Source organism: Lissotriton helveticus, chromosome 1_1 (assembly GCF_964261635.1).
Source record: "Lissotriton helveticus chromosome 1_1, aLisHel1.1, whole genome shotgun sequence".
NCBI lineage: Eukaryota > Metazoa > Chordata > Amphibia > Caudata > Salamandridae > Lissotriton > Lissotriton helveticus.
The window spans coordinates 537,056,458-537,083,143 of record NC_136057.1 but is presented as its reverse complement, the minus strand read 5'-3'; the positions used below and the strand labels follow the sequence as shown (position 1 = coordinate 537,083,143).

Below are 26,686 nucleotides of genomic sequence, written 5' to 3'. Positions count from 1 at the left end.
ACAGCCACTCTTACAACCACTCACTAACCCATACCAGCACTCACATACCCATACAGCGACTCATACACCCACAAATCTACTCCCTCAGACCCATACAGCCATTCACACATTAGCCCATACAGCCACTCACATACCCATTCACACAGCCACTCCCTCAGCCATACAGTGCTAACAGAGCTACTCACTCACTCATACAGCCACTCACACATCTTTTCACTCATCCACAAAGCCACTTACATACCCATTCACACATCAAAACAATCAATCATGTGCCTACTCAATCATCTTTACAGCTACTCACACCAATACTTACTGTGCAAAACAGCCACTCGCACACCCACTCACCCAGTTCCCAATAGATGTAATGATGCAAACATCTTTCTTTTGAAAGGATTGCATATTTTGCTACTAATAACCCTATTTCTTGCTAGGTCCATTGAGAAGCACTCTCACGAAGTCAAACACCTTAACATAAAATTAATCGAAATGGCCCACCATGTTACTAATCTGGGATATAGAAACAGAAAATAAAAACTAAAGGACCGGGATTTGGTTTCCTTTGCAAAAACAGAAATATACTTCTTCAAAGAACCCTCAGCTCATGGATGCATTTACAGCCTATCAGGTTCCAGCAAAAAGAGTGGGTGGGTCGATTAAAGACATGGGTCACAATGTTCCTGATGTCTAATGGTTCCTTGAAACTGGACCCACGAAGGCACTTATTTCGAATAGCAGTCAAAACTGATGAATGTATTGGAGTCATTTACAATGTCTACTACCCTCAAGGGAAAATAGGTTTATCTTAGACTGCATGCATTTCCAGTCTGTGGTGACTTCAGTACTGGGCCTGATCATAGAATGGCCAATAAGGACCTACTGGGGAAGAACATGTATAGGGGCTTCCAGTACCGCATAGACAGTGGCGCAAATGTACAAAACATTTTTTAAGGATACTCATCTCTGAAATGGGTACACCGATTTGATTCTGCAGCCAGTAGGACATTCAGAAGAAGCTACAGAAGCAGTCTTTTCGACTATGCTTTAGTTATCATTTAAATGTGCATATTGTGCGCAACATCAAGGGTGAGCAAAGGGTTGATAACGATCATGGCCTGCTTCCAATCCAATTGCTCCAACCCATGTCTAAGTGATCAGGACCACAAATTGAGCTCTTGGTGGTCTTCAATAAGATAACTGTAAGTAATATCAAACCAAAAGGTAATCAGATAGCATTCTTAAAACTACAACCAGAGTACATTTTATTGATACCCTGAAGGAGAATCAGTTTAAAGATATCAAAGAACAGTGAGATTAAGGGCAGAGGAATACACTGCAGTATTTCGAAGAGCTCATTATGCTGACCTCAAAATTATTCATAGTGCCTAAAAATCCAACACCAGCCAATACTGGCATAAGTACATGTACCTAGTTCGATTGGAAATGTCCAATGAAAGACATTTTGAACAAGGTTTCTAAAAGTGTGGCGCAAGCCCCCTTTGGTGAGCAAGCCCTAAAGCACAGTAGTAAGGAGTACGGGCCCTATTCAGGGTATTGGAGAACCTACAAATATGCTACACTGAATGATTCTGGGCATTGGCCTCTTGGGGTAATAAGGGTGCCATTCAATATTCCACACTGCAGTGGTATCTTTTGAATGAAGACACTTTTAAGCACTATAGAGTAGTAATGAGAAGGCAGATCCTCGGCCAAATCAATCCTAGCATAAAAGATAAGTAAAAGGTGCCAACTTAGGCATGCTCGAATATTACCCAGTACCACACCAGGCAGGAAAAATGTGGAAATGATTTGGAGTTCTGGGGCATGGAGTTAAGGCTTAAATTAGTGGCTGAAGCCATTCATAGTATATAAACAAATAGGGTTTCAAGGAGAACTCTATTGAATCAGGGTGCAAATATGCGTATTTGTTTTATACAGAGTTTATAACTAAGTTTGTAGCAGCGGCCAAGTGTCCCATCTTGGAGCTAGTCTTCCCCATATGCAAAAATGTAAATTGGCTTAACCCGTCAAACAGTCACCCAATCTGACTTCTAGACGGAGCAGTCAAACTTTATAGGAAACTACCATTGGATCAACTGCAGACCTGAGTGGAAACTAACAGAAATGCCTAAGTGCCATTGATCAGGCCATAAATATGTCCCTAATATGCACAAAGTACACCAAGGGCTGGAAAACCATCTTGTATATGACTTTCGTCAACTTCACAACCACCTGTGTGTATGTGTCTTAGTAGATGAGAACATCTTGCAGCTAGTAGGGGAATAACTTGGAATATTTTATTTCACCTATACCGTTGTACTTCTCTTATAACAGAGCTGTCGAAGCATGGTGCACTAAAAGTCTTTGAAACCTACTGCCACAAAGAAACTTAACAATAAATTCAACAAAAACATGATTTCTAATTATGAACCAAAACACCCCTCTAAAGCCAGCATACACTGCAACAAAGAATCATTTGGTAAATAATCTACTTTTGATTATCTGGACATCAATTAGAGCAGTCCTCAAGGTTCAGAAGATGAGAACTACAGGAGCAGATGGAGCCAGTCTTTAAGTGTATGACATACAGAAAACCCTTTCTTAGGAAGCTTCTCCTATTGGGACGGGACAGTTCTCTGAAATAGCCAAGACTGGAGCTAGATCCTAGCTCAATGGATGTGATCCAGTTATGCCCAGTCCTGCTATAGCCAGACTGTGCGCAACCTAAATAAACTTATATGTTAAATTGTATTTAGTCTTACCACTACGTTCTATCCATGACCAGTTCTGTAAATAGCGTTTGATTGAGGCATATGGAAAAAAAACTTGGAAGGCCAGTGTATGTGGAGCTCCCTAGGAAAGTCCCCAGTATATTGAACAACTAGTGCATTGGACATGAACTACTGACCAACAAAAACAAGTCATATTGTCACCGATGCTAAATTAGAGCCATTGCTATGTAACTACTTAGCAGTAAAATCAGAAGTCAGCATAGAACTATATCCTCTTATTTTTTATGAATCACATCTGATAGGGTCCAGAAGTGTATACGAGAAAAAAGCTTAAAAACGACATTCCCTTCAATGCTGTGGTGTGCTTCTCTGTTCAAAAGGGATCAATGGTAATGTTTTCTACATAATTCTTTCCTTGGGACTCGCTGCTTTTCTAAGCATTTGTTTAATTGTTCTGTTGTAGCTTTTGACCTTGACATCCATTTGTAAATGGTGTATATTTGAATCTAAGAGCTGAACATCCTGGTTGCATTAAATGAAACTTGAAATCAGTTCTTAGTTCCCTATTAGTTGATGTGTGTTGTTTGTTCATGCTTAGAATTGATGTAGCAGATAAACTGCTGAAACCCTACCTGAAACACACAACCAATTTTGACATCTTTTTAAAAGAAAACTACAAATGTGCACAATTGGTCCTCATTATACATAGAAGAGTCTTGAGAAATAGATCATAAAGAAACGTAGTTATTGCATCATTAAAGTATGCAGAAGAGTGTAGAATAGATGAAAATGATTGTTTGAATAACATAGGTTTGTGTTTACTAAGTTTGCATGGTGTATTCTTTTAACATGGAATAGACTTGTGAGAGTGATGGCTCGCGTGTATAGAAGTTCCATCAATTCCTTCTCTTGAATAATTATGTATGTGAAGAATTAACTGAACTAAATGTAAATTAGATAACTTTGGGCCAGAAGTAGGTGAATTCAGTTTAGGGAGTCCTTAATATCGATTTTTACAGAATCGCTATTAAGGACTCGCAAAATTGAATGTAGGTAGGAATTGCAAAAATATTTGCGATTCCTTGATTGTGAATCACAAATTGAGATTCGCAATCAAATAATACCATCCCATTCATTCCTATGGGCCAAGAGACCCATAGGAATGAATGGGATTTGTGCCTGCATTTTGCGAGTAACCAAGAGGCACTCGCAAATTGCGGGCGCAATTTCAAGGATGCAAGGGTTCCAAAAGGACACCCTGTTGCACCCCTGAAATGTGCATGTGTGCACATGTGGCGCACATACATGCCCTGAGGGCATGTATGTGTGCCACATGGCACTCTGTAAAACGCCAAAAAGTGCTTTTTGAAATGAAATCGCAAAATACCGCCAACTTTTTGCGATTCCTTAAGGCAAAATCGCAATTTGCGATGCCTACCAGCATAGCATTTAGGGAATAGCAAATTGCTATTCTCTAAATGCTTGTGCAAAATAAGGAATCGCAATTTTTGCGATTCCTTATTTTGCGTGCGGGTATTTGTCTACCTACATTGCTCACAGCCAAATTACGATTGCAAACGCTGAAATTCTGCGAATTTCAGTGTTTGCGATTGCAATTTGGCTTCCTACATCTGGCCCCTAATGAACTTTTATTGAAGAATTTGGTTCTAACACTATCTTTTCTCATATTAAAGTGTGCACCAACCAAGAAAAAAAAATGGTGCTGTACGTTTATGCTAATTCCAATTTCACTCAAACTTTGAGAATGATCTTCATATGTGTACTAACGAGAATTACTAAAAAACAATTTAGGGCCAGATGTAGGTGATTTCAATTTCGCGAGCCTCTAATAGCGATTTTTAACGAATCGCTATTAAGGACTAGCAAAATTAAATGTAGGTAGGAATCGCAAAAATATTTGCGATTCTTTAATATTCCTTAAATGCGAATCGCAAATTGAGATTCGCAATCAAGGAATACCATCCCATTCATTCCTGTGGGCCAAGAGGCCCATAGGAATAAATAGGATTTGTGCCCGCAATTTGCGAGTAACAAAAGAGGCACTCGCAAATTGCAGGCGCAATTTCAAGGGTGCAAGGGTTTCAAAAGGACACCCTGTTGCACCCCTGAAATGTGCATGTGTGCACATGTGGCGCACATACATGCCCTAAAGACATGTATGTGTGCCACATGGCACTCTGTAAAAAGCCAAAAAGTGCTTTTTGAAATGAAATTGTAAAATACCACCAACTTGAAGTTGGCGGTATTTTGCAATTCCTTAAGGCAAAATTACGTTTTGCAATGCCTACCAGCATAGCATTTAGGAAATCACAAATTGCGATTCTCTAAATGCTTGCGCAAAATAGGGAATTGCAAATTGCTATTCCCTAAATGCTTGCGCCAAATAAGGAATCGCAATTTTTGCGATTCCTTATTTTGCGTGCGGGTATTTGCCTACCTACATTGCTCACTGGCAAATTGCGATCGCTGCGAAATTCTGCGAATTTCAGTGTTTGCGATCGCAATTTGGCTTCCTACATTTGGCCCTTGGTTACTTTACATTTTGAAATAATTTTGTATGTTGGTACTTTTGAAATGGTGTAATGTGCCATAGTTACCAGTGTTAATTGCAATGAAATTATAATGCTTTGCAAATAAAATAAATTGAAGACAGAATGTGTTAAAATCCCTTAGAAAGAAACTTGTATTTCCATTGATGTATGTTGTATATTTCATTAACTAAAATTCAATTTAGGCCTACATTATCTTTTGCTTGAATCTGTTCACATGAGAAAGCCTCATCCATCTACAATGTGGTATGAAACTGTTTTATGAGTATAGTTCCCTAGAACATTGCAGGACTACTCACAACTAATTTGCTACTTTGAGAACATTATATTGAATACTTCGACAGCTTACATGATGAGCTCCACCTTTTAGCCATAAAATGTGTCTTCTTTATTCTGCATGACAATCACCCTTTATGAACTGACCAATGGACTGAGCGGTCTGACCAGATGAGGTGACCCAGGAGATGTTGCCCCTCAACTTGGGAAGTTATATCAAATGTTGGATTGATGATGATGCCATTTCATCCCATTCCATGTCATTCCTTTTCGACACTATGCCACCTTTCCATTGAGGATTGCGTTTTTGCAGACTGAGAGACATCCTTTGTTTCTTGCAGAGTCTACTGGCTTTCCTTGGTCTGATGCATACGCTTTGTGCAATACTCCCAGACTCTTCTCCCCACGGTAGAGAACTCTTGAACTAATAAGGTTCATGTCCCTTCCTGAACTCTTACCTTTGAACTTTGGTAATTGATGGCCCGAAAGAGAACAATTTGATTATTGTACATTACTAAATTCAAATGCCTGATATTGATATTTACTCTTCTTAAAATAATCTAACCATCCTAAAATTCTGTTTCTTTCTCTCTACGACTTGTCATAGATAATATCTAATAACAATTAATCTAACCATCCTCAAATTCTGTTTCTGTCTCCCTATGACTTGTCTCCAATAATTAATTGTGCATGCCAATATAGTACTAATGAGTGACGTCTAATAGAGAGGTCTCTAGTCAGCAGATCCGGATGATACTATTTTGCGTGGCTCGAACCAAATTATTGATTTGTATGATCCTAGCCCATCTGCATTTCTGCAGGAGTTTGGTCTAGCAGTAATAATATTAAATGTGTATAGCATAGTCTTAAGAGTTATGTACATGAATCTAATTACTAGTTTGTTGGTCAGTTACCCAATTCCTGTTCTTCATTGGATAAGTGGATTGGATCCCCTACATCAGACCCCTCCCAGCATGGTTTAAAGAAATATTGGAAGACCAAGGTAATACCTCTGAGGAGTAGTAGTACCAGGTAATCTCATGATCAACAGTAAATGGGCCCCTGGCGCTACAAAAGAACTCATGTAGTAAGTCAGGATTCATTTGAGTTGACTATATGGATCTTCTGAAGCAAATAATTTGTAATGATTTTGTATGTCCCATTGAGAGGAAAAACATAACTGATCTATATTTCAATACTGGCATTCGTGATGCTTCCAATCAATCAAAAAGCAAGAGAGGCACCTCAAACCTAGGGAATAGAGCAACGCAAAAACAGTAAAGTGAAAAGCTACCCTTGGATGATATATATAAGTATTCATGAAGCTCCTCCTTCTAAAGCTGAACCCCAGTTCATACTTTCCTTTTGTCTTACATGTCGAAAGTCCACAGATCATTTTGTCCTTTCTCTCCACCCTTCCCTGTGTATGGTTTCTTTTTGCTGGTGTATTATCTGTGGATGAATTCGCAAATCCTTTAGAGCTTTGTAGTTTTTTAGAACTTTATGAAATCATTTCTCACCACTAATGTTTTAGGAGCATGGGTAAAACACCTACTGTAACTTGCAGTTCGTGTGATGTATGTCTTATTAAACGTTATCTGGGTTGTACATGGCTTATGTCTCCATATATGCATGCTACTCTAACTCTTTCCTGTTCCTTTCTCCAACTAAATGGATATATGTCTCTCCTCACCACTGTTTGGTGGGAAGAGCGCTTTTCCAGAGCCCTTGTGTCTGTCAAGTTCGAGGCATGTGGGCTGCTGAATTCATATCTATAGCATAGATCGCCGCCTAGTGTTGGGTCCGGATGATTGCACATTGTTGTCCTGGAAGAGTCTTCGAAGTATCACGAGATAGGTAGCTCCTCCCCTGGACTACAGTGCGCATGGGCATCGACTCCATCCCCAGATTGTTTTTTCCCACCATTGGGTTCGGATGTACTTTCGTTCTCTCAGTTCGGAATCGACAATATTCTCGAGGCCAAAAGGCCTTTTTGTCTCTTATCGTCGGTATTGTTTGCGTTCGGTGCCCAGTTCTGTTCGGACTCGCCTTTCGAGTTCGACATCCAGGGAGTCGCGTGACTCTTTGGAGCTCGAGGCCCAGTCAACGCAGCAAACCGCTCGACGACGCGACATGGAACGGAGCCCATTCAAGAAGTGTCCCGTGTGCGGATCGAAGTACCCACACATTGACGTCCACCCGGTGTGCAACAAGTGCCTTTCGCCGGACCACGATGAAGCCAACTGTATGGCTTGTTCCAGGTTTCGTTCGAAGAAAACGATTCGGCTTCGGCGCGTGGCGCGCATGGAGGCCCGGCAGTTGGTCCCGGCACCGGTGGACATCTTCGACAGCGAGGAAGCAGACGAACACGACGTTCAGCTGCAGATTTCACCTCCAGCGGAAGAAGTCGACTACGACTATCAAGTCGATGTCGAAGGCCTACCCGTACAAGAAGTCGTCGACGAGGTAGGAGACGACGATGAGGCCTATGGGGCCATGGAAGATAGCTCAGAGGACGAGCTATGCCCCGTTCGAACACTTACAAAGGCTCAGGTCGAGGGATCGCCTATCGGCCTTACCCAAGACCTTCTACCAAAATCCACGGCCCCGCCTCCCGGCCCGGCTACGGACGCTTCGACGGAGCCGCCATTACAGAAAACTAAACCGAAAGTGAAACCTTCGGTGTCCGCCCCACCTAAGGTGGTCCAGGCGCATTCGAAACCGAAACCTTCTGCTCCACCGTCGACACCCTCGTCTTCCGAGGTGTCGGGCAGCCCAAGCCCAAGAAGCCTGTCGACCCGGCAAAGTCGGTGAAATCCGTCCAGCCGAAGCAGACTAAAGGCGTTGAGCAGAAGACCAAGAAGGCCGTCCAGACTCCGTCAAGCAAGGGCGTCGAGCCGAAGTCCGGGACTCCTTCAAGCAAGGGCGTCGAGCCGCAGTCCGGGTTGGGCGTCGAACCGGAGACAAGCAAGGGCGCGGAGCCGAGGGCCGCAAAGGGCGTCGAGCCGAAGACCGGCAAGGGCATCGAGCCAAAGGTTGGTGCCCCTAAAGCGGTTGCCCAGGACACCAACACGGTCAAGCCTCGGTCCGACCAGCCCAAGTCATCGACGCTCGAGTCTTCCCACGTTGCTGGACCGAGGTCGTCTGTCGTATCGGCGAAGCCGTCCGCTTCCTTCACGAAGCAGGTCTCGGACTCCCTCAAGCGTATCAGGGACAAGGCCTCCGCAGAAGACCCCAAAACGCCTTCCGCACCGAAGCAGTCGGTCCCCACCTCCAAGTCATCGACGCCACTCCTCTTCACATTGCCGCCGAAGGCCTTCGCACCACGGGCGGCGCCCGAAGCGAAAACGCACAGTGCTGTGGGGTCGACGCCTACTCTCCCGGCTGGGGGCTTAACGCATCGACCACCATTACTGGAGGAACAGTCGAACGTTTCATCGATGCCGACACTGGGAAGCTTACGCTTTACAAGCGGAAAATCACGGCGACGACGCCTTTGGAATTGTATACCATTCCTTTAAAGCGCAAAAGGCCTGCTTCTGATTCACCGGTCTTGGTCGAACCACTGACTCTTCGGACTCAAAGAGTTGCCACACCCTCGCCAACTTATTCCGATGCCAAGGATGCTGGGGATCAAGATGAGGAATACAGCTTCCCGGCCCACACAGATCCTGATGCACAACAGGACGCATGGGTGGACACAGGTGACCAGGGGGATCAGCAACCCGCCCTCGACCCTCAGATATACAATATCAAAACGTCTCCCACTGAGGATTCTGCGGCATTCAATGCCTTGATTGAAAGGGCAGCTAAGAACCACGACGTTGAACTCCATGCTGACCCTGTGGAGGTGGACTTCCTCTTTGACACTTTTTCAACAGCTGAAAAGACTGTGAAAACCCTCCCAATGCTTAAAGGGGTCCTCAAACATGCTGCGGACATTTTCAAAGAGCCCACACGGGCAAGGGTGGTCAACCCTAGAATTGAAAAGAAATACTGGCCGGCACCTGGCGATCCCACCTACATCAAGGGCCAGTTGCCATTGGACTCCCTGGCCGTTTCTAATGCCCGCAAGAGGGCGAATACGCAAACCACTGGTGAAGCTCCTCCCCCGGACAAAGAGTCCAAAGTGCTAGAAGCATCGGGAAAGAGAGTAGCAGCTCAGGCGGCCAATATCTGGCGCATCTCTAACAACGCAGGCGCTATTGGCACGCTACGACAGGGCACACTACGACACACTAGAGACCCTGTTGCAACATCTCCCAGACCAATATAAGGAGGCTGCGGAGATGCTTATCCAGGAAGGGAAGCTCATCTCCAACGCTTCAATTAAGTGTGCACTGGACGCTGCAGATACTGCAGCCAGGGCAATTAACACCAGTGTGATGTTACGGCGACAAGCATGGCTCAGAATCTCCGGATTTAAGCCTGAGATCCTAACTACCATCCTCAACCAGCCAGTTAACCCTGACAGATTATTTGGTCCTGAGGTAGATACTGATAGAGCGCGCGAGGTCACCCAGCCAATGATTACGCCGTTTCCGGCTTCAGGGCCCATATACTTTCAATTCACACTATCCATTGACCAGGCGACTTCACGGGCTGCTACCAATTGTGTGTGTTCCCTACTGTTATTACTTAGTGTACCCGACTTACCATCCACCGACACGGGTACCTATGACTTCAATGGATCAGGGGCCTAGCTGTAAAAGGAAAGGCAGCAAATGCAACTTCAAATGACATTCAATACTGTTGGAAATGACCACGGACAACTGGAAGTTTTAAAATGTTTATCTAAAGTTCGTTTTCTGAAAGCATGAGATTTACAAGAATAAGGCAATCGATAATCAAGATAATGAAAAGTACATAACTATAGAGAAATAAAGTCAGGGTAATCATTAAAATGCAATAATGAGATGCGAAGGAAATATGCTATGCATTCAAGGCAGGAATTCTTTAGAAAATCTAAGTAAGGTCGTTCTAGACCATATCAGAAAATGACAAACTGCAATGCAAAATATGATTTCTAAAAGATAGGGTAACATGAGAACATATCAAGAAAAATTATGCAAATGACTTTACGTTTCAATAGTTTGCGGCAAAAGCATGGAAAAATCAACATATGCAAGATGTATTTTATTAAAGCAAAAGACTGAAATATAGAAAGGTGCAAGTTTTAAGGAACTTAGAGCAGTATTTACCTAGACTGGTGTGGAAACCAAACCCTGGCCACGGGTCAGTTAAGGACAGGAAACCCTCAAGGAAGGATACCCCTCAAAGGACAGCAGGTGCAGAACGGACACCCAGGACAGGACAGGATACCCTCAGATTAGGAATCAGGACAGGACCTCAGGACAGGACAGCAAACCCTCAGGACAGGACCGCTCAGGACAGGACCGCACCCGCAGTTTGGAAGCAACGCCTGCGCTCCACCCTCTCTGCAGCTATCGATCAAGACCCCGATTGGGTCAACGAACTCCCAGCAAGGTGCTTCGCCAGCACTTTAAGGTTCAGTAAAACCTTAGTCTATGGTCAATTTCGGACAGAGTGCTCCGCAGCTCTCTGTATCTTCAGTCACCTATTGAGTACGATGGGTCAGTGACAGGTCAGCTAAACCAGACAAGTCGGACAATTCCCTAGGTGAACCCAGGGTAGATATACTCTTTTGGGTCAGTGTACCACCCCCCAAATGTTGCAAAGTGTCAGAATCCCCAATTTCGATTGGTCCTAAGGTAGGCTCTGGGTAACACACCAATCATATCAGTCTATTTAGATGCTACATTTACATATTTGGGTACCGCCTAGCGAGATTGGGGTTCCCATGAGAAATTGTGCAGAAACATGAGTGACAATTTACATTGTTGCCGAGCTAGGACAATTGTCTCTGTTTTCCTGGGTTTTTCAGGTCAGTTCTCAGGAGCATCTTGCCCATCACTGCCAGCTGGCTAAGGTCCATCAGCCAAAGTTGTCAGGTCCCTGGAAAAGTGATCATGCGCAGAAGGGACCTCCAAGATGGCTCATCGGTACAAACAGACCCCCATTCCCCGCGGTACATGAAAAGTAAGCGAAAACAAATTAATACATAGAAATAACGTTATGAAAACACATCATTTGGTTTTGAACTTTCAACTTATCACTACAAATTATACTTATGCAGTCTAAAGGTTAGCTACACATAACATACACAAGAGCAGTGGTACGAGCAGTACCACGTTGTAGGCAAAGCTATGAATTACGCATGCGCATAAATTTCCCTCCACTTCTGCAGACCCGTCAGGACACGTGAGTGTGGCTGACGCATACGCAGTAACTAAATACAAGCGGCGGCCATATTTTACGGACACGGATTAAAATGATTAGGAATACACATAGGCAAGCTTCTTAATCCTTATTCAAACTAAAAATAAACATTAGTAAGACGTACACTTATTACCTTGTTACACATAGACGAGGTTCATGACTTCGGCAAGGTCGCAAAATATGCGAAGCTTTGCTTCATCAATACCACCTTGGAAAAAATAAAAAAGGATACTGAGACTGCCAAGTCCATGGGAGCTCTCCAATCCCAACAGTTTCGGGGGAACACTTTTCGTCGCTCAGGCAATAGGGGTGTTTCCAGAGGCCAAATGTCCCAGCAAACACAATTCAATAAAGGTGGGGCGCAATCCTCTTACCCCAAACAAAATAGAGGAGGTTATCGGGGCAACAACGCCAAGGGCAGAGGCAAGGGCAACAACAACTCCCGTTCCTCCGCCTCCAACAAACAGTGACTCCCTGTCACTGCCCCCCGACCATTCCACACCTGTCGGGGGGAGACTCCAGCAGTTCCTGCCAGTCTGTAAATCCATCACCACAGACATGTGGGTCAGGAAACTTATCCAGTACGGTTATTGTTTGGAGCTCACATCCACTCCACCCAACATACCACCAAAACACCGTCCTATGTCCACAGAGCATTTGCACTTATTGCAGCAGGAGGTTCTCGTCATGCTGCAAAAGGGCGCTATAGAGCTCGTGCCAGTGGAGGAAGAAGGCACAGGGGTGTACTCCCTGTACTTCTTGATCCCAAAGAAGGACGGGTCCCTGAGGCCTATTCTGGACCTCAGGCCCCTAAACCAGTACATTCTCTCAGAACACTTCCACATGCTAACGCTGCAGCAGGTTCTTCCGCTCCTCAATCAGGGAGACTTCCTCGCAACCTTGGACCTCAAGGATGCTTACTTCCACATTCCACTCCATCCATCACACAAAAAATACCTCAGATTCACCATTCAAAATCGGCATTACCAATTCAAGGTCCTTCCTTTCGGAGTGACCACAGCCCCCAGAGTGTTCACCAAATGTCTAGCGACAGTGGTGGCGCACCTCAGGAGACAACACATCCATGTCTACCCTTATCTGGACGACTGGCTGGTTCAGGCAAAGTCGGGCCAGCAGTGCGCCGCCGACATGTCCCACACCATTCACCTTCTTCACAGTCTGGGGTTCTCCCTGAACTATCCAAAGTCGCACCTTCAGCCGACCCATGTGCGGCAGTATCTGGGCGCGACGATAGATACCCTGGCAGCCACGGCTCAGCCAACTTCAGCGCGGATCAACAACATCCAGTCGCTAATCCAACAGTTCCAACCGCAACACTCGCTTCCTGCGAGAGTGTTCATGCAGTTGATAGGCATGATGGCCTCCTGCATTTTCATAGTCCCGCACGCGAGGTTACATATGCGTCCGCTCCAGGAATGCTTAGCGCATCAGGGGAATCAGGCTCAAGGACAGTTGAAAGACCTAGTGTTGGTCACCGGTCGGCATACGACTCTCTGCATTGGTGGAACCCACACAACCTTTGCAAGGGCCGACCGTTCCAAGAGCCTGTCCCACAGATCATCCTAACGGCGGACGTGTCTCTCCAGGGATGGGGAGCTCATGTACTCCACTACACAGTGCAGGGACTATGGACAATACAGCAAAAAAAGATGCACATCAACTACCTGGAACTGATGGCAATCTTCATGGCACTAAAAGCATTCAAAGTACATCTGTGCAACAAGGTCGTGTTGATCCGGACGGACAACATGACGGCCATGTACTACATCCAGAAGCAGGGAGGTACGCACTCTCCACAGTTGTCTCATCTGGCTCAGAGCATGTGGAAGTGGGCCATTCAGAGGAACATCTTCCTCATGGCGGAACACCTCCCAGGCACGGACAATCAGATGGCGGACCTGCTCAGCAGGTACAGCCACCAGATGCACGAGTGGGAGCTACATCCATCAGTACTGGGCCCGTACTTCCAAAAGTGGGGTCATCCACAGATAGACCTGTTCGCCACAAGGGAAAACGCAAAATGCCAAAGTTTTGCCGCCAGGTTCCCTCACCCACAGTCGCACGACAATGCGATATGGATGAACTGGTCAGGCAGATTTGCGTACGCTTTTCCCCCAGCACCTCTCATACCGCTGGTGGCAAGAAAGCTAAAGCAACACTCGATGACTCTCATCCTGGTTGCTCCAACGTGGGCACGCCAGCCATGGTACACCACGTTTTTGGAACTCTCCGTGGTACCGCATCAAAGGCTACACCTCACGCCCAAGCTTTTGAAGCAGAGCCATGGCGACATTCAGCATCCAGATCCGCAACAGCTCAACCTGGCGATCTGGCTCCTGAAGTCTTAGAGTTTGGCTACCTTGACTTGCCTCCTGAATGCATGGATATCATACGGGAGGCAAGGAGGCCCACCACCAGAGCCTGCTATGCAGCAAAATGGAAGCGGTTTGTCATTTACTGTGCTACACACAACATCAACCCGCTAGATGCATCCACTCCCAACATCATCTGCTATTTGTTACATCTTTACAAATGCAATCTAGCATACGCTTTCATCAGGATACACTTATCCGCCATAGCGGCTTATCTCCAGAACAGGCAGCATCTCTCCGTCTTCAGAGTGCCTGCCATTAAAGCCTTCCTAGAAGGCCTGAAGCGGGTCATCCCTCCCAGGACCCCGCCAGCTCCTTTATGGAACCTCAATGTGGTACTCACCAGGTTGATGGGCCCACCTTTTGAGCCTCTACATTCATGTGAGATTCAGTTCTTGACCTGGAAAGTGGCTTTTCTCATTGCCATTACGTCTCTGCGACGTGTTAGTGAGCTACAGGCGCTCACTGTACAAGAGCCATTCATTCAAATTCACTCCAACAGGGTGGTGCTCGCCACTAACCCTAACTTTCTTCCTAAAGTGATTTTGCAGTTCCATGTCAATCAGACCATTGAACTGCCCGCATTCTTTCAAAACCCAGAAACAGTTGCCGAAAGAATGCTGCACACTCTTGATGTCAAACGAGCCTTTGAATTCAGCAGCCCACATGCCTCGAACTGAATATGCTACTTACCAGTATGCATCTGTTCTTGGCATGTAGGGCTGCTGACATTCATATCGCCCGCCCTCCTCCCCGGCGCCTGTAGCGGCTGCAGACTTTTTAACACTTACTCTTAGCATGGCCATCGCTTACACTATTACACTCCATCTTTGCCACAATGGCTAAAAACAATCTGGGGATGGAGTCGATGCCCATGCGCACTGTAGTCCAGGGGAGGAGCCACCTATCTCGTGATACTTCGAAGACTCTTCCAGGACAACAATGTGCAATCATCCGGACCCAACACTAGGCGGCGATCTATGCTATAGATATGAATGTCAGCAGACCTACATGCCAAGAACAGATGCATACTGGTAAGTAGCATATTCATTTATTGGACTCCACACTTTTTAGGGTTTTGGCCACTCTGATTTGTAGGTTCACATCTATTAAATATGTTTGCCTCTGGATACTCCAGCACAAAGAAACCTGGCCTAAAGAGACAAAGCCTGTTTTCCCACTGTCCTTGACCTTTACTAGTTTCACATCTTTCAGTTTCTAGGAAAATGTGCTTTCACAAATCAACCGTGAAGCTGAGTCACCTTTCTTTGCTTTTAATATGTGTAAGAATTTCGAATGATGTTTGACTGGTGTGTGAGCCCTGTTCAAGCAGCAAACGCAATCCTTGTTAGGGTGATTCACAAGCCAACCCTAAATAACCTGTGTTCAACCTTCTAGTAGCTTGTCACAGAGGGGTCAAGCTTAACTTAGAAGCATTGTGTAAAGTATTTGTGCAACACTTCAATCAGTAATAAAGTGGAATCCACAACACAAAAGGGATCCTACACCAAATTAGACATGTAGTAATTTCTTTATTAAATAAAACAAGAACAGAAAGACAAAAATCCAATTAGTAGAACGGGAGATATGCTATTTTAAAGATTTCAGTGAAAATAGCACCAAAATGAATAAAGCGCGAACTGTGGATATCTAGTCACACTAGACCATAACAAAGTCACAATTTCAGGCTGACCCTGAAGGCTTGCAGGCTGGCTACAGGGATCCAGTTAGGCATGCTGAACAAAGTACCTTAAATCCTGGTTTGCAGAGAGTAGCGAGTGTCTGTGTCGAAGATGCGTCCCACAGCCAAAGCGGTTCCGAGATGTGGTGAGGCTGGGATGCAAGGTCCTGCATCGTCTTCGAGGATCCCGTTGGTGAGGTCTTGCAATGCAAAGTCAGATGATGAGGATTATGTTGCACAGTCGGGGCGATGCGTCCTCTCCAAGGAGCTGCGATGCGGAGTCTGGTGTGGTTCCCTAGGCTGCTTTCGATGAGGAATGCAAAGGCCTGAGACGAGGATGCGTTGCGCAGCCGTTGTTCTGAAGAGGCTGTGGGCGCAATGTGTATCTTTGCAACAGGTCCAATTCCCGCAGCAGTGATACTTACTAACATGTTAGAACATTCTCTATGGACTACTAGTAATGGGCACTTCAAGGTTCCATGTCCAAAACCAAAACCTCTGTGGTAAATCCAGGCTTTTCATTTTGTCACTGTCTATTCCTTACACATCCTTCTAACTGATATCCTGGGACCTTGCCTCTGGGCAAGTACAATTTGGCTACATGACTGAGCATCTCCATAATGTAGCCATTCAAAGGCTTGGGTAACTCTGGTATCCATTTAAAGCCTGTACAGATATTGATGACACCCGGTCAGCATGAAGCAAGGTTTGCAGTTTCTGGAGCTTTGTACATGGTAACTAAACCACACTGATAGTAATGAGAAGAACCCATTGAAATACTGATTATGCCATCTGTGCATCAGAACCCCGAGTGGTGGACATCCGGTGGAGAATGTTGACAGTGAAGCTTTTTGATTTGGGGTGGCTTAGTAGCCCTCTAACGTTCAACTGCACCATCAAAATGTGCCCTGGTGTCAATTCTGATTTCACTTGTATGGTCGTACTCAACCCACACGAGGCAAATGGCCTTTATTCAGCTGAACTCTAGATTTAGCTACTTTATCAGGATCATTCTTTTACGTATGTGCATTGTGTGCTTTTAGTGTGGGTGGGGAGGGGCATAGACACTTGTGTATTTAGTAGTCCGAGTGTGCTTAAATGTCATTGTATTTGTAGGTGTGCATATTCACGCATTGAGCATTGTCAGTCTCAGCATGCATTCTATAAAATCCTAATATATAAGCTTTTTTCATTGCGTAGCAAAATTATCATATTTTTATAGTGATGTGGAAAATGCACTGCTTGAGTCGTCTACCACTTCCACTAACTGGTACATTTATGAAATATGTGTGCATCTATGAATAAAAACTTCAAACGCAGTTTGCATAACGTATTACATGACGATATGAAAAAAAGTTTTATTTTTTTTTAGATTTAAAATGTGAACTACTGTAGCTTGTCAAAACGTAGTTGCCCAAAGTTGCCTTGTCAAAACGTATACAGCAGATTGTTTTCTTATAACGTGAGTAGCGTTCACCCGTTTTTATATTTTACAGATAAAGGTTAGTTAATGAAAAAATACCAGGATGCTTAATATTTGAAGTTATTCTGAGTAGGTCACAGGTAGCTAGAGAGAGCATTTCCAAGGATGTGTGGGCTAGGGCGTTTGTACCCCATTTTACACTGGCTCGGAACACGCGATCCATAAATATTTTTTGAGCCAGAAAGAGGTTTTTGAAAGAACTCGTGGTTTCATCTTACAAGAGTCAATTTACCAGCATGACCATAGCGTATACATGAATTCTGTAGGTAGTATAAATATTCTTATTACTGCCTTTGTTTCTTTGTGTGTGCCTTCAACGTGCTATTCCCACAGAAAATCTTAATTTGACTTTTTTTTTAATTGCGGTCCATTTCCAATCGACAACGCTTCACACTAATTGGTTCCCCTTTACAGTACTCACGAACGTGGCATTTCAAGTATGTCTTTTAGATGTGCAGTGTATAGAGTGGTCTAATGATCTATATTCAAATGGATTTTATTGCAGAATGAACTAGAAAACTTCCCTTTAAACACAATTCAGCATTGCCAAGCTGTGATGAATTCATGCAGCTTCAACTCCATTCTTGCAATAGTGTGTAAAGAGCAATCACAGAGCAAACCCGACCTTCATCTGTTTCAGTGTGATGAGGTTAAGGTAAGGCGAATATAAAGTATTATTTGTTTGTATTGGAGCACTGCTTTATTTTAATTGGTTTCATTTGTTTGGAGTTTTATGAATATGCCCTTTTCTGCCAAGATTATCTGATACATGCCACTCAAAAGACTTTCTCTCTCAGCTAACCTGTGCATCACCTCATTAATTGGACATATGAACGTTCTGAATTCATCTACCCAATTGACCATATTTAAAGCCACAATCAAAGAATATTACCATACCTTGCCTGTAATCACAATATCGATCAGTGGAACTGAACTGTTACTACTTTTGCATGTTATGTAAAACCCATTGACAATATGCTTTTGATTTCGTTCCAATCTCGGTTGATCTACTGTTCATCACAGAATCATAACAGTGGTGTCCATGGCATCAGGGCCGCTCGGGCAGTGAGACTGATGCAGATGTGCTAGGCGCTGACTTGTGGAGGGGGTACAGACATTAGGGGGATGCGCTGTGTTTAGCAATAGCTTACCATTGGAGAGATCAGGAGCGCTTTGCCTGGTGGTAGTAAGAGAATCTGAGGAGGAAGTCATGGGGTGGGGATACCAAAAATTATTGTCACACCAGGTGCCACCAATGCTAAAGCCGGGCCTTCATGGCTTTCTGGTTATAAGAGAGCGATCAGCTTTACTGCTACAAGAGTATATCTGCATTATGGATGACCTAAACCAATGGAGAATGTGAAAATGCTCGAGTGTGGTGAATTTGAGGTTTGCCTAGCTGAGTTGTCCAACCATCTTGCTGCCTATTAGTACTGGGGGTAGGAAAAAAAAAGGCAAAGGGATAAATGAGAGAGAGCTTGTGCCAAGACATAGCGTTTAAATATTGGATGCAGAACACAATGGCTGCAAATGCATATATTGTAAAAAACATAGACCTCAAAATATAGGCTTCGAAAATCTCAACCTTTAATGAATACCTCTCTACAAAAATCTTCAATTATATTTATTTGCTAATTAGCAATAGCCAACCTCATAATTTATAGCTGGGTTATTCACCATTCTAGATTCAGACATAGCGTATTTGGGAGCACGTGCTCAAAGTGAGTGTTTGGTGGAAGATGAAATGTAGTAGGGGATTATTTGTCTAAGGTCGAGAGTTTAGCATTTTACTTCTCAGTTTGTTACGGAATATGTTTTTGCAAAAGGTATGTTTGCCATCGATGTTTTCACATTCTATGACCTTTTAAATGTGATTTAAATGATGAGTGTTGTATTGTACCACATTAATGTTTATTTTCCAAGTGTCAGTTGAAACAATTAAGCATAAAATTCAACGGATAACCAGTGAGCGTGATTGCAAGGATGCTAATTTTTGGTGCACAACCGTTTTTTAAAAAATTCTCATATAAACAGATATGTACAGCTAGCACAGTTCTATCATCTTGTATTTCCACTACTCTGTTCAGGCAATCCTTGTCACTTCTACAAACATGTTTTTGTTAAACTCTGAGATATGTCGCCAAGTCTCCTAAAGAGAAATGAGTTATAAACCAGAAATAGGCCACAGTACCCAGCTGCTCCTAGAAGCAAAAAATTACAATCAGTCTAAACAGCCTTATCCTCATTTCTACACTTATGATTGGTGATGGCCCTTAGAGGCCTATGTCCAGTTATAATTAGCGCTCATGCAGGGTGATCGCTGTGCCTGCTGGGGGTGTGAGGTGTATTTTCTCCCCTTTCACGTTATATAGTAGGGGTTATGGGGTGTCAGCGGTATTCTAACCTTGAACAAACTTGGGGTATAGAACTGGGATGCGCTGTCGTATGCTGTGAACATGTGTGGTTGATCGCCTGAGAGTTGCACTATTGCGGGGTGTCGTGATGGAGTTGCACAGGTGCGGGGAGGGGGGTATGGGGATCGCTGGAAACTGTCCGTATTAGGGTGTGGTGATGGGTCATTGGTGGCCAGTTGTTGTGGCCAGTCGGGTGTTTGGGCCCTTTGTATGTCCGCCTGGGCAGCCGCAGGGGCTATATGGGCTCTGGGAGAACCGGTCATCTGTGTTCCTGCCACTGTTCGTGTTTCTTGTTTAAAGGAGTGGAGTAACATCGCCCAGGGCATGGAGATTGGATGTTTGTGGGTTCCCTGGACTTCCTCTGCTCGAAGTATTCCCTCTTGCGCTGTGCCCCATTTTTGACAGCGCCCACTCATGCCGCCACGGGAGGGCCTTCCAGTGCATAGTGATGCATCGTTTGGCCAGGAGGAGCACTAAGGAGGCAAAGCGAATTTCTACTTTCATGTGTTTGTGGCACTTACAGAAACCAAGGGTGCTAGCTTCCCATGAGTAGAGGTCTCGAAGTCACGTGATCATTCTGAGGGTGGTGTGGATTGTATTCTATGAAGAGATGGACAGTCCCATAGCATGTGTAAAAATGAGGCAGTGGGCTCCAGACGTCTAGGGCAGGTGAAGGAGCTTTCGGGGAAATAGTTTTTCGGGAGTGAGGTATGCCCGATGCAGGATTTGTAATTGTAAGTTTTTGAATCTGTAGTTGCGGGATACTTTTCTTGGTATATTTAAGTGCCCTAGTCCATTCCCTATCATGCAGTGGCCTGCGAAAGTCAGTTTCCCATTTTTCCCTGAGGGGTGCAAGAGTCGGTTGTTTAAGGGTCCGTATGGCTTTGTAAATCCAGGTGACTGGGTGTAGCCCTGGGCCTATCTGTAGGATTGCGTGGATTACCGTGTGTGTGGAGGGTAATGTATCAATTGTGTGCCACTGTTTGTGGCAGTCATCTAGGAGCTGTCTGTGCAATAGGAACTGTCCCCTGGGGAGGTCGAAGTCATTCATGAGTGTCTCAAATGTCTGCAGTTGTCCATTAAGATATAGTGCCCCTCTGTCCGTCAGGGCATGTTCGGTCTATATGTGTAACGATCTCTCCGTGTAGTGTACACGGCCTTTGGGGAGTCCCACTAGTGGCGGAAGTGGGGAGTACGGAGGTGCTGCATGGTGTATTCTGTGGATGCGTGAGAGACAGGTGCACGCTGTCATCATTTGGAGCGGCTTGGTTGGAGGTGGCGCAGCCGCTGGTAGCAGCATGCGATGGATGATGGGGGTCTGAATTTGCCCGGCCGTTGTGATCAGTTCTTTTTGCGCCCGTCCTGCTGTCCAACGGGACACCCATTGTACCTGGGTGGCCTGGAAGTATGCCTCAAAGGATGGGGCAGCTAGTCCTCCTTGGTCGAGGGGCAGTTATAGTTTTTCAAGGGCGGTACGCCTGCAGCCGGAGCCCCAGATGAGGCTCCCCAGCAGGGTGTCGAGTTCGCTGAAAAATGAGCGTGGGGGAACCACCGGGAGATTGAAAAAGAAGTATAGTAGTCGGGGGACGAGGATCATTTTTGCGACCGCTATCTTCCCTTTGACTGCCAGTGAGCGATCTTTACAAAAGTGTATGGAGGATCTAATGCCAGCCATCGGTGTGTGGTAGTTGCCCTTGTATATGTCCTGGGGTGTATGATATAGTTGAACTCCTAGGTATCGTACCGCTTGGGGGCTCCATGAGATGTCAACGTTGCCTAGTCTCAGCTGGCACTGGGGCAGGGCCTGTACCAAGGGAAATACGGTGGATTTGGACCAGTTTACTTTGAGTTCTGCCTCTTCTTCAGAATCTTGTAGAATGCGTAGTATGGGGTGAGGTCTGCTGCAATATCTCGGATGTAAATGAGTACGTCATTGGCGTACAGTGACACAGCATGGGTGTAATTGGCGACAGGAATTCCCCACTCCTCGCCCGCAGCACAGAGGTGGATTGTCAGAGGCTCCATTGCCATGGCGAAAAGTAGGGAGGAGAGTGGGCAGCATTGCCGGGTGCCCCGGCGGTCCAAAAAAGGGGCGGATCTGAGGGGGCCTCGTCTTGCTCTGGAGGTCGGCGTGGAGTAGATGAGCTTAGTATAAGCTTGGAGGCGGGGTCCTATTCCCATGTGTTGCCGGACCCGAAATAAGTATGCCCATTAGAGGGTATCAAAGGCTTTTTCCAGGTCCAACACCAGACATGCCGCTCGAGGAAGAGGTCGTGTATCTGGTCCTGCACGTGGAACAGCCGCCGGATGTTGTAAGAGGAATTCCTGCCCGGCACAAATCCATTTTGATCCGGGTGGATTAGTCGTGGAAGGACCGTGGCGTATCTATCCGCCAGGACTTTCCTGTAGATTTTATAGTCCGCAGGTAGTAAGGCTATGAGCCCAGTTGGTGGGGATCCTTATCCAGTTTAAGAAGGGACACTATAACTCATTTGCACATGAATTGGGGTAGAGCGCCCCCATCAAGGGCCGCTCGGAATTGAATCTCCAGCTGGGGGACCAATTGGGATGCGAAGGTGCAGTAAAATTCTAGCAGAAGGTTGTCCAAACTGGGGGCCTTGCGGGTAGCTAACACCTTCATTGCATGTCTGATTTCCGTCGCCTTGATGGGTTCGTCGAGGTCTTGGCGGGTGTCGCGGTCAATCTGAGATAGTTGGAGTCGATTCAGGAAATAGGAAAGGGTTTCCTCAGGTACCTGGGCGGGGCTAGCGTATAATAGTGTATAGTGTTTTTGAAAGGCCTTCAGGATCGATTCCTGTGAGTATACGTGAATGTCTTGAGCACTACGGATGGCCGTGATTGGCGGGAGGGTTGAATCTTGCTTAACGAGCCATGCCAATAATGTGCCGGCCCTATCACCCTCTTTGTGGGCACGGGCCGCATATGCAGCGAAGTTATACCGGCGCATGCTAGCTAACGCCTCCTCATATGCTGTTTTGGCGTCAGCAGGTTGGGCCGGCGTGGCTTTGTCTGGGTCGATCTCTTTGGTAAGGGCGGCCAGTGTTTGTTTTGCGCTTTTGATGTCTCGCTCCAAGACTTGGTGTAATCATGTGATGTGGCAAATACAGGTGCCTCGTATGACGACTTTAAAGGCGTCCTACTTTTTCGCACATGTAGTGGCTGTGCCTGTATTTTCTTGGAAGTAATGGCGTATGTGGTCCGCCTGAGTCTGTTTAAAAACAGGTTGTCAAGACAGACGCCAAGTGGGGACAGGGGGTATGGCGGGTGCCATCGGATCGTGATTGTGTGGGCGTCCTGGTCTGATATGGTTCTGCCTAGGTAGTCCGCGTCTGAAATGATAGGCAGGATAGGGGGGGAGCAAAGGAAACAGTCTAGGTGCACCCTCAGGTCATGGGGCTTCGAGTGGAACATGTCGAGTTTGGTGGTGGGGTTCTGAGTTCGCCAGGCATCTGTGAGGGACCAGTGTTGTGCCCATGCTGTGAATCATTTTGCCTGTACTGCAATAGGGGATGCCGGATCGGGGGGTTGGATCTGTCCAGTGCTATGTTTTGTACGCAGTTGTAATCCCCACCTAGGATCCAGGGAATTTATGTGTATGTACTTAAGGGGGTGGAAAGCGTGTCCCAGAATTTGCTTTGGTCTACGTTGGGCCCTTATATACTCCCAATAGCACTGCATGACAGTCTAGCTGTCCCTGCCATGGAACGTATCGGCCATCTGGGTCAATGGTGTGGGACTGTTCCTGGAATGGAACTCCGGGACGTATCCATATAAGGGTGCCCCAGGCAAAGGCCGAGTATGTAGTGGCGCATATGATACCCCTCCAATGCCTACACAGCTTTGCCAATTCTCCTGACGTAAGGTGTGTCTCTTGCAAGAATGCAATTTTTGCATGGTGGCGTTTGATGTAAGCGTATATTGAGTATCGTTTATAGGCGGTATGCATGCCACGCACGTTTAGTGTAGGGATGGTGGTGGTGCCGGTGTGTGCCATTGGTGTATATGTATGATATAGAGTGCTGGAAGGGCATGTGGGCTCTCCTGGAAGTCTCGAGCTCTAATCTGTTCCTCCGATACCCGCACTACTTGGGTGTCTGTGCAGCTGCTCTGCTCCATGTTGGCGGGGACACAGTGCAATGTGGGTGTGTTCGGTGGGAGGGGAAAACTGGGGGGGGGGCAAAAAATAGCCCCAACAAGTGCGACCTATCGTCAAAGGCGATACGTCCAAACTAGCTCTCGATTGGTGTAAGAGCATCAACATGTTGTGGGGGTGGCAGCCTGTGTCCGCGAGGTAACTCGGTGTGTGGACTATGCGCGCAATCTACGGCTGTCCGCTGGTCTGCCTAAGTGTATAAGGGCAGATTAAGCACAAGGTAGCAGGAGGGCACGTGTTATGAGGGCTGCCGGTGTAGGCGTGCAGAAGGCGTCTGAGGTGGACCCCTGTATCGGGTAGCATCTCTTGGTCTGGTCCAGCGCAGTTTACTGTGTTTGGCACCTGTCTGTGGACTACCGTTTCCTTCCCAGCGGTGTGAAGTTCCTTGGACCCGCGGCGGTTTAACCACTGAGGTGAGGAGTTACGAGTCAGGCGGGCGCCATCTTATACTCCGCGCCACTCCCCTGCTGAAAAGGCCGGATTTCTGCCATTACAGGGCTGCATCTGTGGCATAGGCGCTGGGTGCCTGGTGCTGTCCGGTACCGCTGAGTGTGGCTAAGACCAGCTGGGCTCCATGTAGGTGGTCGAGGTGAAAGCCCGATCGCAGAGACACACCCGCCATGGTCGCCATCTTGGCCACGCCCCATCCTAATTTCTACACTTAACCTCATTGTTCCTTCTCCTATCCCAAAATCGTGCCTTCCTATCTCATTCTACATTATATTCCTAAAGAAACTAAAGGACGTCCATAACATCCAGTGACTGTTAATCTGTGCTAAGTGGTTCTAATGTCTCTGTTGCATGGATTCTGTTTACAAAAAAACTTTGCCTGGGATCACAGAATATCAGTATGTAATGGATGTAGTCACCATACCACATCAGCACCCATGGGCTTAAAGCCAGACTAACTCATAGTCTCTTTTCTACCCTCCTAACCTTCCTAGAGTAACAGGTGAGTTAGCACCCCAGAACATAACACTCTGAACCCTCTCAGGGGTCACAGTAGCAGTAATCACCTTTCGTTCTCTCATTAATACATGGATGCAATAGACCGAAAATAGAGCCAAAGACAGCTTATAATATTTATTGAAACTTTTGTGCTCTATCATGAAACAACTGTGTTGCACTTAGAAAACAAATGTTATTCAGAAATGTGATTAGCATAATCAATAAACTACACACGATAAAACCACCTGTCACAGCGATTGACAAATTTACCTAAGCCTACCCTACTCTGGGAGTACAGTGATCTATCGAAGATCTCTGGGGATTAATGCCGGACCCTATACCTGGCATTCATAGTAAGCTGATCTGCATTTCCGATGGCACAGATCTCTCGTCTCAGTACCTTTTCTCTGCAAGAATGTCTCCTCTCTGTTTCCAGAACGGCAAGTCTTGGCTTGTATGGTGTTGTTGTTTGACCACAGAGAAAAACAGGGCACAATGTTTGACCTTGTACGAAATGTTCAAACTGAATCCCAGAAGAAGAGCTGACTAGCAAAACATGTGCAGCCTATTTCTAAAATAACAATGTAGCAGAAAAAGTGTGTTATTATGTAACTTGTGCAAAGCTAAAGCGGCCTACTACAGGAGTAGATAGGCTAACATGGATGAGAAAATACAGTGGGCCCTATAGGAAACTCACGACATACCACTAAACCTCTTTGAAAATGTTGCAATAAATCATTCAGTTTAATAATGATTTTCTCAGAAGACAGTATAATGTAGATATCTTGTAGACAAGAGTCATGGTTTCTATAACAATAACATATCTAATTTAAGTACTGCCTTTAAGGTGGAAAACCAACTTTTACGCTCATGTGCAATTTCTAGAATCCCTGAATACTCATGTAGCAATACTGGTTGACTTGTTAGCAACCCCATCACTAGTAAAGTGTCTTCCATGGAGGTCACTGTTGCTATCGGTACTGCCTCATCTTCAGCAGGGCGCTGATGGACAGATTCCAGCAGTCTTCTGTTGGACAGATTTCTGCAGAAGCCTTCTTCATGGGTCAATATTGCTATCTATGTAATATCTTGATGTAACTTTAATCTAGGTTCACATAGATAATTATAAGTCACTAGAAACACTTTCCAATCCTAAATAGTATATTCAAATGCCATCTGTCTCACCACCAGCTTTCAAGGTCTTTGCTCGATTGCTGAGCGAAATTGTGGTCTATCATGGTATCCGGACACTACTCCTTTACATGTGTCCTACAGCGGAAACGGACTCAGAGTTAAATATTAAATTAAATATTGGTTTAAATCAGTGGTTATTGGGCCTAAGACTGTTTTCAAACAATGACTGGGTTATACATATTTCCAAAAAGGGGGTGGGAGTGATAAGTTAGTTTATTTTTGATCACTCAGCAAATGGTTTAAGGCACTCACCCAGGATTAGGTGATCTAACTTAGGTATAGTTAGATGTACCCATGCTATTTCATTTCCATCAATACATATGTTGCCATTGTACCATATTGGTGCCTTTTCATATATTTTGCTGTTAGGCTCCAATGCATTCATATTTCTTGCTAATATGCTTCCTCATATGGAGAGTTGTAGTTTCAACAGCAGTACAGCTTCATAGTCACTTGATCTATTAATTGGTTTGCATTGTCTCATACCATACTCCTATTTACTAGTATTTCTCCTGATTTCAACT

The 26,686-nt window shown here is 45.4% G+C and overlaps 1 protein-coding gene across 7 annotated transcripts in view; it reads left to right on the top strand.

Moving 5' to 3' along the window:
• Nucleotides 1-26,686, top strand: part of EPS8 (EGFR pathway substrate 8, signaling adaptor) — a 1,030,589-nt gene that overhangs the window by 554,215 nt on the left and 449,688 nt on the right. For all 7 annotated transcript variants that reach the window (XM_078674027.1, XM_078674024.1, XM_078674021.1 and 4 more), the window contains one exon: nucleotides 17,938-18,087. In XM_078674027.1, the coding sequence (XP_078530153.1) occupies nucleotides 17,938-18,087 (150 nt within the window). The remainder of the gene's footprint in view (nucleotides 1-17,937; nucleotides 18,088-26,686) is intronic.